This window comes from Cyprinus carpio, chromosome B5, assembly GCF_018340385.1.
Source record: "Cyprinus carpio isolate SPL01 chromosome B5, ASM1834038v1, whole genome shotgun sequence".
NCBI classification, from domain to species: Eukaryota; Metazoa; Chordata; class Actinopteri; order Cypriniformes; family Cyprinidae; genus Cyprinus; species Cyprinus carpio.
In genome coordinates, this window is record NC_056601.1 from 2759800 (window position 1) to 2774791 (window position 14992).

Below are 14992 nucleotides of genomic sequence, written 5' to 3' on the forward strand. Positions count from 1 at the left end.
TGATCAAATTAATACATCTTTTCAAAATAGACTTAATTTTTTTCCAAACACAAATAAGATCTTACTGAGCCCAAACCTTTTTTATCAGTAGTGTAAGTGAAGCTGCATTTATTATTACTATTATTTTTTTACATTTATTTATTGATCATTATTATTTTTTTATGTGTGTCATTGTTTTAATTGTGCACTTTATTATTTTTGTCTGACTTGTGTATCTACGTCTTTTCCATTAGTCTGGCCTTTCGGATTCAGAAGGATCAGAGGTATGTTAAGAGAATATCGTCAGTGCTTTTTAAAGATGGACTAAAATCAAAAGCTCGGCTTATATACAGTACAGTCATCTGTCTGGTTTTCATTTACACGTTCATGTTTTGTTTTTGTGAAATGTATTTAGAGATTGTGACAGACTAAAGAAAATACAGTGTTCATTTTGGGTGAACTGTCTCTTTAAGACTTTAGGTAGTTAGTAAAATCTGATGGAGCAGACGGGTTTTTAGATTGCAGTCACACACATTAAAGCCTAATTGACCCATTAATTGCGACCAGATAATTTAATGTAGCGCTTAAGCTTTTAAAAGAATCAAAAGCTTTCACTTCTACAGCTGGGATTTGTGCCTTAATTGATTCTTGTATCCAACCAAGAGCAGTGAATCTGAATAAGAGTGAAATATGTAGGTTCTCTGTATTCATATAAAAAATAGAGTTAGTCTTGAATGCAGGTTAAAAGATATTGATTAGATCAATACAAATGGTATATTTTAATTGGAGGTGAGTGAGTGCTCTGTGTGATGTGTCCTGTGGAGTTTGTGTTCTAGACTCCAGCTGTCATGTTAATGATTGCAACTGGGTTAACATCAGCATCATTACATAATACAGACTAATTAAAACACAGCTGCAGAGTTACACCATGACAGATCTGGAAAGTCCATTGAATAGAAATTACCGTTAAAATCGTTCTGTAGGGGTGAATTAACCAAACAGTTGATGCACATTGTTGTTTGTGCAGTTTGTGGAATTGTTCATCCAGAAATCAATATTTGCTGAAAATCTACTCCCCCTCAGAGCATCCAAGATGTAGATGAGTTTGTTTCTTATTGACAGATTTAGAGAAATTTAGCATTACATGACTTATTCACCAATGGATGCTCTGCAGTGAATGGGTGCTGTCAGAATGAGAGTCCAAACAGCTGATAAAAACAGCACAATAATCCACACCAGTCTATTAATGAATGTCTTGTGAAGTGAAAAGCTGTGTGTTTCCATCATTGAGGCATTATAAGAATCAATAATAACATTTCCTCCAGTTGTCACGAATCAGTTATCCTTTTATCAGCTGTTTGGAGGTTCGTTCTAACGGCATCCATTCACTGCAAAGGATCCATTGGTGAGCAAGTGGTGTTATGTGATTTTAGCAGCTTGGTATTTTAAATTGATGGCACACTGGACTGTAATTGGAGAATGTATGATTTATTTTTATTTGTAGATTGACAACAAAGAAAAGGAGAATAAGGTTGGTTTTGTAAAGATACAAGTCAACTCATTTGACTTTAGTGGCTGTATTGCGTGTTGTGAAACCCTGTTGGTTGTGTACCTTTCAATAGTTTGTATCATGTGCTCCTGTGATTGTGGTTTAGATTGTGGTTATCTTATTGCAATGTTTTTTGATCATGGGCCATCTTTTATTCCCATAGTTTCCTGTCCTCCCTCAAGTATTGTATAAAAAGTGGTCAAATTATGATAGTTAACTAAAGATTCGTTTTGGGACCGTGTTGCCAATCAAAAGAACTGAATTAGAACAGCAGCAGTTTAAGGTTTAGCAGGCACTCTTCTAGTGACTGCACATAAAGTGTGAGTGCTTTGCTTTGTGTTATTATATCCAGGCATTTTTAAATTAATTCTGCTTTTTAAAGATGACACTGTCAAGCGATGACAGATATTCTGCTGTCCTTGAGTTTGTGTGAGTCAGGTGTTGCTGTCAGGGTCCATGGTAATGTTCTTTAACAGTGAATTTTTTGACTGGTACGTTGGTGTATGTGGGAAGGAACAAATAAACGCATAGATAGAGGCAAGAAGCATTACATTTAATACCCAGGGCAGTACTGTCTGATTAAAAAATAAATCCTACAAGCAACTAATAATGTAATGTTTATATGTTATACAGTAAACTTCAGAGTCAGTTTATTTTTTAACAATCTATTCATCAAAGAATCTTGGACAAACAATTGTATCACTAATCAGATTCAATGAGCTATGCTAAGCTAAGCTAAAAGTGCTACCGCCAGACCCAGAGATCGGCTGAATGGATTCAAAAACGGTAAAACTCAACTGTTTAACTCTAGGGGAGTTGGAAAATTAGCCTATTTTCCAAAAAAGTGGAGTGTTCCTTTAAAGCAGGTGATAAAATCAGCCTGTCCTAACCAGGTGAAGCTATAAAATCTAACCTGCTGCAACTTCAATAAGTATTTTAACATTTAGTCAGTTGGTTTCTGTATATCAAACATCAGATATTTTCTGATTGCCGTCATTGTCACATGGCACAGCAGTTTTGTGTTCTGGTTGTCTTGGTTAGGCCAATTTTTCAATCCACTCTGTGTAGCTGTTTTTAATGCACAAGCGCATCCTATGCGAATGGCCCCTTGAGCATTCGGCTGCTCCTGTTCAAAATTACAGCTTCCTTCTCTCTGTCACCCTCACCCCCTGCCATTCATCCATCTGTTATTGACTGTTGTTTCTCCTTTCATCTGCATGTACAGCTTGACAGGCAGAAGGTGGGTTTGTGTGAGCTAAATGCTTTAGTTTGATGTATGACAGTCATAGTGAAGTAGTCAGTGTCGTCGTATCAGATACTTTGAGCAGATGAATCAAATATTTAGGGACTTCCTCTTATTACACGGTAGAATTATTTATCTAGATTCTTCTTTCCTTCCCTTCAATTCTGTGTGCGGAAGATATTGTGGTGTTTGAGTTCATCTATGTGCATATTTGCTTTTAGTAGCTCTTTAAACTTTTTCTTTGTTGGCTTTCATTCTTATTGTCTTTTTGTTCATTTTTTCCTTTTGCAGTCTGTTTCAAAGAAAGAAAAGGTGTGTGCACTTTTACAGTATTTTGTAATACTAGTACTTAAAGCCTCTGTGTGTGTGTGTATATATACAGTATATAATGCACCTAATGTCTGTGGTGGTCACAGCCCTGGGGATGAGTATGAGTACTCTGTAGTGACAGCAATAATTAATCAAAAACAGCTGAAACAACGGCATGAAATAGAACGTAAAATCTTGAGATGACTTTTTAAAAGTTTAACTAGTTCTAACCCGGCACACCATCCTAATAACGCAGTGCTCGGGTTGCAAGATGCTGTAAAAACATTTCGCTGCATGTAGCTCATAGACAAACAATTAAAAAATTGTGCGAAAGAAAGCAGCTTCATTATTTTGAAGTGAAAAGTTCAAGTACGACCCCTGGAGTAATTGCCACCCACAGAACATACACAAGCATATGGTCCCCAGTGGCATGTTTTTTGCTAGTGTTTTATAGATTGTTTTATTCAATTCAAGTTTATTTGTATAGCGCTTTTCACGATACAAATCGTTGCAAAGCAGCTGTACAGTATATGTTTCTACAATATACACACTAACATATTTTATATTTGTTACAAATTAGTGAGATTTTGTAATTCCATGTATAAGATACATTTGAAACATAAACTTTATCATAATCTGTAGGCCAGTTGGGTGGAATAATTAAATCAGAATTTATAGTTTCTTTCAATTTAAACTATATTATAGTGTTATAGAGATGTAACTCTTTTGACAAAACTCTTTTTCAAAATACATAAATATACACATAACACACTAACATATAAATTTAACACTGAATTAATCAAAAGAGACAGTAAAGACATTAATAATGTTACAAAAAAGAAATAATTTAACCTGAAGAAACATATCATGGTTACCACAAAATATTAAGCAGCACAACTGTTTTCAGCATTGATAATAATAAGAACTGATTTCTTTATTTAATGCTTTTTTTGTGTGTGTGCAGCAAATCTGTTTCAGAAGATATGTTAAAATGTATTAGAATGAATTATGTTCATGTTCATGGACACTGAAGACTGGAGGAAGGATGCTGAAAATCCAGCTTGCATGACAGAAATAAATTACATTTTAAATGATAGTTATTTTAAATGTTAGAAATATTTACTGTATTTTACTGTATTTTTAATTAAATAAATGCAGCTTTGCAGTCTTTCAAAAACATTTAAAAATCTTACTGTCTCCAAACTTTTGAACAGTAGTGTATTTGATTTAGTATTATTCATATTCATATATAACTAATAATTACAGATATAGTTATAGTTATGTATATATTATGTATATTTTACATAGTCATTAAACATGTAAACATGTTTTGCATCTGCCCCAGTTTGGGGATCATCTTCATGATTTTAATGTTAAGCTATAACAACTAAATTAGCAAATATTTGCATTTATTTCCCTTAATGTATTGAATAATGCATCATTATATGTTTTCATTTAGATTTGGCTTGTAAGTGCCTATAGTTTCTATCTTGTGTGTTGATTTGTGTATGTTTCTTTGATTCATGTGTTTGTGTTGTTTTTGTGTCCATGTTCTGGAATGAGGGGGAAAGGGAGGGAGGTTTGTGTACACACGCGCGCGCACACACACACACACACACACACACACACACACACACACACACACACACACACACACACACACACACACACACACACACACACACACACACACACACACACACACACACACACACACACACACACACACACACACTGTTTGTCTGTGGTAGTGTTGCCCCATAGTCCCCCATAGGATCAACTGGACTCTGTGTGATATTGAATGTAATTTTGTTTCTCTGTCTCAAGGATGAGAACACGACCACAGAGGTGGGTGATGGAGCTGAGGTAATAAGCTGATGCACGTCTGTGGGTGTGTGTGTGTGTGTGTGTGTGTGGTGCTTTCTAAAACATGATAGAACAAGGTCTCATTAGTGTGAGGAGCAAGTGTGTGTATAAAATCTGATGGGAAGGAGAGATGTGTGCTGTTTGGCTGTGATCTTGTCCCCAGGGCTCCAGTACCTCATTGTCAGAGTCTTGTTTTTTAGGTGGAATAGGATTCTTGTGCCCTGATGTGACATAAAAACAATTAACCATAATTCAAAGCTTAAATAATGATGTGCCTTAGGCAAATGATGTGATTTAGCTGTTGTCAGTGAATAAACGATCATTGTTTTCGTAAACACAGTAACAGATGCTTATAAAACTTTTTTCTGCATTCTTAGTGTTTTTCTAGAGCATACTTCTAGAACACTCATTATGTGTTTTATGAGTAGTTTAAAGTAGTCTTGTGTCACCAGGCTATTGACTGAAGTCTGGTCAACTTTGCTACTTATTTTGGAAGTTCGGATCATTTTAATGACTTGAATTTTTTAATCTTTTTCAGCAAAATAAACAAATTCTCATCTAAGTCATTTTGTGTTGTTAAGTTAAAATGTTATATTTTCAGTTCCTCACACACCACATATACAATCTTTAATCATACTCTGAATTAGAAAATCATTGTAATGCAACCAAATAATACATTTTTCTGCATTTATTTTATATTTTTTGGTCATTAATTGGTCATGTGACAGACGTATAGACTCTGTACAAAACAAAAAGCATTCAAATACATATTTGGATCAAGCTGTGCATTCATGAATAAAAGGATTTTGAACATGCAAAATCTTGACTAAATGAACATAACCAGAGAATTGTTCCAGAGTCATATTAAAAATTTACGAAACGTTCATGACTGACCCAAACTTACCAAAACCAACCACTTTTTTTTTTTTTTTTTTTTTTGAAAAGTACAAATTAGTAATTTTATGCAGCAAGGATGCAACAAATTGATCAAAAGTAAGAGTAAAGACATTAATATTGTTACAAAACATTTCAAATCAAGAATGAAGTTATGTCTGTTAAAAATTCAGCTTTGGTATAACAGGAATAAATGTAAGCATTTAAAAAAAAATTTTTTTTTAATTGTAATAACATTTCACAATATTGCTGTTTTTAATGTATTAGAGATTAGAGCACAAGAGACTTTTCATAAACCTTCTTTGCAAAATCTTACCAAACTTTTGAAAGGTAGTCTAGCTGGAATGTATGCATATTCAGATACTGACCTGACAGAACTGAAAGTTTTCTGGACTCCAGAATATAATCACACTAAGCAAACTGTCCGTCACTTTATACACATTACACAAAAAGATCGCCACTAAGACTCACACACAATGTTTGTCGTGTAATTTTGCTAACTCTGAGAGATGGTGGTGGTATGAGCTGTGTCATCAGGAGCTTTCAGATCACTATTGCTATTGTACTCCAGTTTATTTAACTTGGTGTCTGCTGTGACGAGGAGTAAATGCAGTTGTCAATGCTAAAAGCTGATTATGTGAATGTGACCTTAGACAGAGAGTAGATTAGACCTTACATCTGTCAGACTAAAATGAGTTTGACTATGAATGTTTTTCCCATTTTATTTATTCGGTTTGTTTTTATTTTATTCTTCAGCCCAAAGATGAGGGAAAAGAGGTGTGTGGTGTTTCTCTTGCAGATGAAATGTGAACATTCCTGTATTTATCTCAGTTCTAACATTCAGAAGCATCTGTTTTCAGTCAAGGATTTGCTCAGCTGTATCATTTTTCTCTCTGTGCCTTTTCTTTGGTTTTCCCGTGTTATTTTCACTCTGTCCATCCGTAGAAAGAGGCAACAGTCAACACAAAAAAGGTGCGATAATCATCACATGTATGTGTGTGTGAGTGAGACCGTGTCATGTTGTTTTGCCAGAAGCCTGGCTATCTCTTTCCTCCTCCTGAGACTTTCCCTATCACTGTGATGGCATAGTGCAAATAGATGTTCAGGCAAACATGCATTTGTGACCCTGGACCACAAAACCAGTCACAAGGGTCAATTTCGAGAAATTGAGATTTATACATCATCCGAAAGCTGAATAAATAAGCTTTTCTTTGATGTATGGTGTATTAGGATCGGACAATATTTGGCCGTGATTCAACTATTTGAATATCTGGAATCTGAGGGTGCAAAAAAATTGAAATACTGAGAAAATCACATTTAAAGCTGTCTAAATGAAGTTCTTAGCAATGCATATTACTAATCAAAAATTATGTTTTGATATATATTTATGGTACTGTAGGACATTTACAAAATATCTTCATGGAACATGATCTTTACTATATCCTAATGATTTTTGGCATAAAATAAAAATTTATAATTTTGACCCAAACAGTGTTTTTTTTGGCTATTGCTACAAATATACCCCAGCGACTTGAGACTGGTTTTGTGCTCCAGGGTCACATTTATGATCAGTTCTGTGCATTCATTGGCCTCAGGTATTTGTTGACATAAGCCACAATTAAAAATGTAACAATTTCCACTAAATTTTACAACCAGAAAGTGTCTAAATAAAAATATATCTGAAATAAACTAATATATTTGTCTATGTTTGCTTAAAAAGTTTGCTTGTGCAACCTTTCTTTGATATAATAAATAGCACTTGGTTTGATTCTTTATCGCAATGACATTCACACAGTGTGGTTCAAGTGTCCAAATACTTGTTGGGGCCACATTCTTATGCAAATAAAGGATAAAGATGCTATCGATCTATATTTTAAAAATCTTATTGGTGCTTTCCGTCTTTGAATAGCCATAGGCTAGAAGACAGAAAGCAAACAAAACCTACTTATACGTTTTCTCTGTTCTACCACCCTGAACCAAATCTACATCCCTTGCTGTCGATATTGTGCGATGTTTTAATTGTCCTTTCTCAGCAGCATTAAACTGGATAAACACATTTTTACCAAAGTTCATTACGGGAATGAAAGCGTAACTCCCCCACTCTTTGTTTTGGTATTTTTACACCTGCTTTAATTAAGATCTGACAGATATATTGCGGAATATTTTTCTTACCGTTGAAAAGGGGCTTTAATAGAGAATGTTTCCAATTTGCTGATGACAAACAAACACGGTGATCCCCCTCTTACATCTTTTCCTTGCCTCTCCGTGCCTCTGCCTAGTTTAAGTTCGATATTTTCTATTAAACTAACACATCTTCCTGTGTGTATGTGTGTGTGTGTGTTACTCTCAACAGCTCGACTCAGAGGCTGCAGATATCCTCAATGACCTGCAAGGGAAGCTTAATTCTGTTCTGGATAACCTGAGTGGCTTGTTTGCCAAGAGGTATACTTAATTTTCTGAGCCTGAATTTCAACTGAATATCATAATTACAATGTTTCTGAGTGTTCTGCTTATAAATATCACCTTTGCCATAATAGCTCTGTCAGAAAATCACTATTATTTACTTTAATTCTAAAAATATTTAATTAATTTTATTTTGATGCATTTTGAATGCATCTATAAACATAAACTAGAAATGAATACAACATAAACATTGCACTACAGAAAAATCTATTTTGGAAATAGTGTCATTATCACTATCGTCTTGCTTGTCGGACTAATTTTGAATCTTCAAATCTTTTCCCCCCATACCATACCATTCTCCCTCTCACTCTTTCTGTATGTGTATAGTTTCCAGGCCCGTATGAATGCATGTGTGCGTCAGATGGCGGAGATCCTGTATCAGATTAAAGGACCTCTGAATCAGAACACTCGTAACACAGCGGAGGCTGATGCAGACAACGCACTGGCCGCTTATGGAGTTCCTCGACACAAAGTCAGTTCCTTTAGTAGCTTTTAAGACCAGTTTCAGATCAGTTGTCAATTTTGCCACACTAGGGGTCTCCATGTGTGCCTATTTCTGTTGCTTGGCACACTTGGTATTCTAAACAGGAGCAGAGAAAAGTGAAATAATAACCTGTCATCAGTCATAAATTCCCCGGGGAAATTCCCCCGACTGCCACATGTAAAATGTACATACACTTCTGTTTGTGATGTGTGTTGCAGCCTCAGCATCTTTGCGGACATATGTGACAAGACTGTGTTGAAGCGTGTGCTAAAGGACCTCTGGAGGACTGTTCTGATCTGCATGGAGAAAACGATTGTGTTACCGCAGAGCAGCGACAGTATAGTGAGCTATTTTACAAGACACATGTACAGGATGTTTAGTGTTGGACACCTAAAAACTCAATTCATGACACAAACAGTACTATGATTCTCTGTCCCTGCTCTCAGAACACCATGTATGCTCATTTACTGACACAAAATGGTCATTATCAGTGCTTATTATTATTATTATTATTATTATTTCAGTTGTCAGTGTTAGTATACTATCTAGGAAGAGCAATGAGTACAAGACTCAAGCATTCAGAAGTGACAGCGATGATCAATGATGAAAACACAATAGTTTCATAGCTTTTTCTCATCTTCCTCACTTTTCCTTTTGTGTTATTTATTTATTTATTTATTTATTCATTGCTTTCTTTCATTTTTTCAGTTTTTATTTGATTTAAGATTTATTTTATTGTAGAATTTTGCATTTTCAAAAAAAAAAGTGATTAATCATGAAAATAATTCCTCAAAATGAAAGTTATTTTATTTTATTCCTAAATTTATTTATTTATTTTATTTTTTTTAAAAAGAGCCTAATTCTTCTTGTTTTTTGAGAAGCCATTTTCTAACTGGTGGTGAGTTCTTGTCTGATTTGTTAGACTGCAATTTCTAAGTTATAAGTTAAAACTATATTTTAATTGAGATGGCATCTGCGCTGCTTATGGCAAGTTGTTGAAATAAAAATGTCTAGGAGATTAATTAATTAATTAACATACATTTGACATTTAGGATCTTAATAATATAATATTTTTTCAGCCAATGCTGGCAGGCAGAGGTTTGAAATAATTGTTCTTTTTATTATTATTATTATTATTACAGGGAGCTCAGCTTCTTACTGCTGCTAAGGAACTGTCTAAACTAAAGGTATTAACCATAAACACTTGAAACGTATAATCTAAAGCCTGAAGCAGTGGGTGTGGCTAATGCTTCTCTCTCATTATAGGGAGGGGTGGAGCCAAAGAGCTTGTCACCAAGACAATGTATGATCCTGGAGGCAGCACTGGATTCAATCAAGGTGTGTTGGTGGTAATGGCATGCCTGCTGAGTTCCAACACGTTAAAGTGTCGAGTGTCTGCTTAAAAACAGAACTGTCACACCAAGTCAACACATTGCACACTAAGTGTTTGGGATCAGTGCGTCATTAAAGTGTGTGGGAAGAAGAGAGAAACTGAAAGAGTCTAAGAAATCTGCTCACCACAGGCATGACTTCTCACACATATTAATGTGGTCAGACCAAATAAGTGACTGTGAACTGTAGCACCTTTTGCAGAAGGAAATGCATGCTAATTTTCTCTCTCTCTCTCTAACCTGCTACTGGGTAGCTCTTCTTCCATGCTGGTGGAAACGGTTTAAAGAAAGTGTACCTGGAGAAGAGCCCTGAGCTGTCGTCGCTGCGTTATGCTCTCTCCCTATACACACAGACCACAGATGCTCTTATCAAGGCATTTGTGACGACACAACATGCTCAGGGTGAGATACATACACCTGCACACGTTCAGTGGCTGACTTTTATTAACCCTTGCACATGGCCACACAATCTGTATTAATTATTTGACATTTGCAAGACTCATATATTTGAAAATTAAACATTTCTTCTTGCAGTTCAAAATGGTATGGGCATCAGGATTACCCCCAAGGAGAACATTCGACCCGACAGAGGTGGGCTAACGATTTGTTCATCCTTGACTCTTTGAATTTCTCTCTCTCTCTCTTCTGAATTAAATACAGAAATATAGGAAATGATAGTAGTAGTAGTATTTTATTTCTTCAGTCATTCAGACATAACAACATACACAAACAGAATTATTATAGTACAGCGATGACTGAAGGGGTTTAGGCTGAAGTGAAACACTTATTAATGCCTAACCCTAAAATGATGGGGAAAATGGAATAAATTAATGCAATAATATACAATAAATTAAAGTTTACACACATACAATCAAAAGTTAAGGGGTCAGTAAGTTGTATTTTAGTCTCCAATGTTAAAAAGGCTATGATAATTTCAACAAAAACAGTAAAATAGCAATATTGTGTAATATCATTTTTAATTCAAAATAAGTGCTTTCTGTTTTAATATATTTTCAAGTGTAATTTGCTAAGCTGAAATTTCAGCACACATTGCTTTAGTCCTCAGTGTCACCTGATCCTTCAGAAATCATTGTAGTATGCATTTATGCTGCTCAAGAAATATTTCTTATTATTCTTAGTGTTTTTTTTTAATTGTTAAATTTTTTCATGTTTAAAAGAACAAAATTTGTTTGAAATAGAAATCCTTTGTGACATATTGAACAGTAGTGTGTTAATATATGTATGTATTTTTTGTGAACGCATATACGCATTTAACAAAAAATATTTGTAAAAATTGACTCTCTGATGCCTTTTGATTTTTTTTAGCATTTTATGAAAAGATTGCATTTCTCTTCCACCAAATCCACTGCTTACTACTTGGTTGTTCATTAAATATTTGTCTAATTTCATTACTCTTAAGCTACCACTAGTTTTTCTATATCATTTGTAATGACACATTTTACAGCATTTCATTCAAATCCATTCCTTAGAATTCCATATTTTTAACCACACTCAGTATTAAATGTGAACACTACATATATTTGATTCTAATATGTTGAATATACAGTGTTTGTGAAATGAAGTGGTTTGATTGACAGGCTCTGGGGTTGAGCGGCCGATCGGAAGCAGTGATTCAGCTGGATGTGTCGCCCCCAGCTGGAAACACTGAGCAGAAACTCGGTGTCCGAGGTGAGCACACTACAGCAAAGTAGAGCTAAATTTAGGACTCTTATCTGTGCATTTAAGTGACTTAATGCTGAACCCCCCCAGTGTCTTTTTATGAACTCTTTATCTTTCTCTTCCAGTGATTGCAGTAAACGACATGAAATGGCAGACCTCAGGGATGTTTCGTCCATTTGTGGATGTTAACCTGGTCGGCCCACAGCTCACAGAGAAGAAACGGAAATTCACAACCAAATCGAAAAACAACAGCTGGACTGCAAAGTACAACGAGGCCTTTCAATTGTGAGTAAAAACACGTCTACTCGTCTGTAAATGATGTGCTTTGAAATACCAGCATTTTCTATAAGAACTATACTAATACTTACTAGCAGTTAACAATATACAGTATATATATAAAAAATATATGTGTATTATTTCTCTCCTTTATTTCAATCAGTGTGTTGGGTAAAGGCGTGAGTCTGGACTGCTATGAGATTCAGATAACGGTGAAGGATTATTGTTTCGGTCGTGCGGATCGAGTGGTCGGGATCGCAGTACTGCAGCTGCGAGACGTAGCAGACCGGAAAAGCTGCGTGTGCTGGTGCCCCTTGGGTCCGCGTATCAACACTGATGAAACCGGGACCACCGCACTACGAATCCTCTCTCAGCGCTCAGCTGATGAGGTTGCCAAAGAGTTTGTCAAACTAAAGTCTGAGACCAGACCTGCTGAAGAGGGGAGGTGAAGATGAAACTCAAGGTTGACCTCATCAATTTGACATTAAAGCGGACTGGTTAAAACAGAAGACACTTCAAACAAGCGTTCACAGACCAATCACGCAAGGACCTACACTGTTTATAAAATTGCGTATGTTTATTTAAAGCCTTAAGAGACACTTAACTGTCTGACTGGCTTTGCATCTCTCTACATTATGGGCAACAACTCACAAAATGAGTGCTAGCATTGAGAATAGCATTCCTACCGTCATGGAAAATCTGGAAAGGAAATGTCAGGGAATTTTCAAATGTTGGTGTCAGGCATGAAAAGTCATGGAAATGTAAAAAAAAAAAAATATATATATATATATATATATATATATATATAATCAGAAATCTTGAAACTAGAAAGAAGTATCTAGTTAAACAACTTGAAAATTCATGGAAATATTAAGAAATCCTAAAAAGCCAGCTCTAAAATATTTTGTTGTCTAGAAATTGATTTGTAAACTGCATTTTTTTTCACAAAAAGTATCTTGGTATTCAAATGACTGGAAAAGTCATGAAAGTAATACAAAAAAGTCCTAAAAAGTCTAAACTAAAATATTTTGTTGGCTAGGAATTGGTATTTGTGAGAGAAGTCTGCATTTTTTTTTAATTAAAATCATCTAGTTAATCAAATGACTGGAAATGTCATGCAAAAAAAAAAATCTTAAGTCAGCACTGAAATATTTTGTTGGCTAGAAATGTATTTCTTATCTGCATTTTTTTCACAAACATTATCTAGGTATTTAAATGACTGGAAAAGTCATGAAAATAATAATAATAATAAAAGTCTTCAGTCTAAGCTAAAATGATTTGTTGGCTAGAAATTGGTATTTGTAAGTGCATTCTCTGAGTTCTTTGCAACAATGTTTACAAAATTATGTAGTTTATCAAACAACTTGAAAAGTCATCGAAATTTATTGGTAAAAATGTGTGGGAGCTGTCTGAGAAGAGAAAAGCAGAACACTATACATTTTACTGAGCACTTCACAGTTATTTCAAGCACATTGTAATGAAAGCTATTAATGACATTACAAAAAAAAAAAAAAAAAAAAAAAATGTGAGAAGATGCAAGAGTTTTGCCAAACACGAGTCTATGGGCTCATTCCACATGTTCTTCGTGGCCTTCTGAATGGGAGGAGTCTTATAGCAGGGGGAGTGGTCTAACAAGATTAATTTACATTGGCTGCTTATTCTTTGATTGGCAGGCACAGATATGCACATTTAGACACGTTTTTCTCTAATGGTCTTGTTCTCTAATGTGTTCTTGAAATCTTATCTGTGGTACCTTCAATGCATTCATCACCTTTGTCTAACTTGAAAGACATTTCTAATAGTCTGACTTCTCCGAAGATCATGGTAATCCCCCCATGTCTCAAAGCAGATAAATAAAGACACACATAGACCCAACCTATAGTGCCAGCCAATGAGAAGGGATGTACTGTATGAAACTTTGTTTACCTTGTGCCAAGTAGTTTGTATGCTCTCTTTTTTGAGGTGTAATGGAGTTATGGTTTGTTTTGTTTGTAATATATGCACAGTCTGTAAAGTAAACTACCACACGTGCATGTATTTACTGTAAATTCCAGCTTTTGGTCATATGTTTATTTAGGTTTTGTCAATATGTGGAAAGCTATTTATGTATTTCAAGCTATGGAAGAGATCACAGATTGAACTGATATTCTGAATTTATTTATAAATTATTTCTGAATTAATGTGTGACTCGGATCTTTCTTTCTGATGCACATTTGGATGCATAGATCTGTGGTTGTAAAGCTTACACTCACTCTTTCTAACTTTCTATATGACTACGGTTGTTCCTCTTAAACCATTTCCTCTCTTCCTTTGTCTTTAGCTTTTAGCAGCAGAAACATGTCATTTTGAGTGTTCCTTCTCTCTTTAGAAGTTCCTCTAGAGGAATTCGATCCTTGCCCAGATTGTTGTTCAAAACCACCAGGCCATTTCACTCCTTGACCTCTGCCTTTAATAAGGTCACCTGTTTTAAAAATCAATGAAACACAGGTAAGACTTGTTTGTTTCTGTATAATGCAGATCAGTTATTTGCATTTAATGTCGGTGTATTTTGATGTGGAATACATATATTTAATAGTGGGTGAATTACATTTATGTTGTGGCAAATACTTTTTCACATCTGAAGTGAAGCTATTTACATGGAAAAGTGTTTAATGACAGTAAGTACTCTTTGTGTGTGTGTGTGTGTGTTTGTGTGTTAGTATGCTCATGAGTGTTTAATAGTTCAGATTAGTATGATTAATCTGTATTCTTAGATTTTTCGCTCTTTTCTTTTTTTTAATGGGTTTATTATAAGGTTACCTATAGTCATTTCCTCATAAAATATGTTGCATGCATGTTTGCACAGTGCTGTATCAGGA

At 35.0% G+C, this 14992-nt stretch overlaps 1 protein-coding gene across 1 annotated transcript in view; it reads left to right on the forward strand.

Annotated features, from left to right (window-relative positions):
• Nucleotides 1-14314, forward strand: part of LOC109051339 — a 92627-nt gene extending 78313 nt beyond the window's left edge. Inside the window, 12 exon segments of the mRNA XM_042723588.1 lie at nt 8194-8282; nt 8631-8747; nt 8749-8775; nt 9006-9129; nt 9930-9974; nt 10054-10125; nt 10433-10580; nt 10713-10769; nt 11777-11801; nt 11803-11867; nt 11984-12143; nt 12298-14314. Of these exon segments, the coding sequence (XP_042579522.1) occupies nt 8194-8282; nt 8631-8747; nt 8749-8775; nt 9006-9129; nt 9930-9974; nt 10054-10125; nt 10433-10580; nt 10713-10769; nt 11777-11801; nt 11803-11867; nt 11984-12143; nt 12298-12583 (1215 nt within the window). The 3' untranslated portion in view covers nt 12584-14314.
• Nucleotides 14315-14992: the final 678 nt, after the last annotated feature.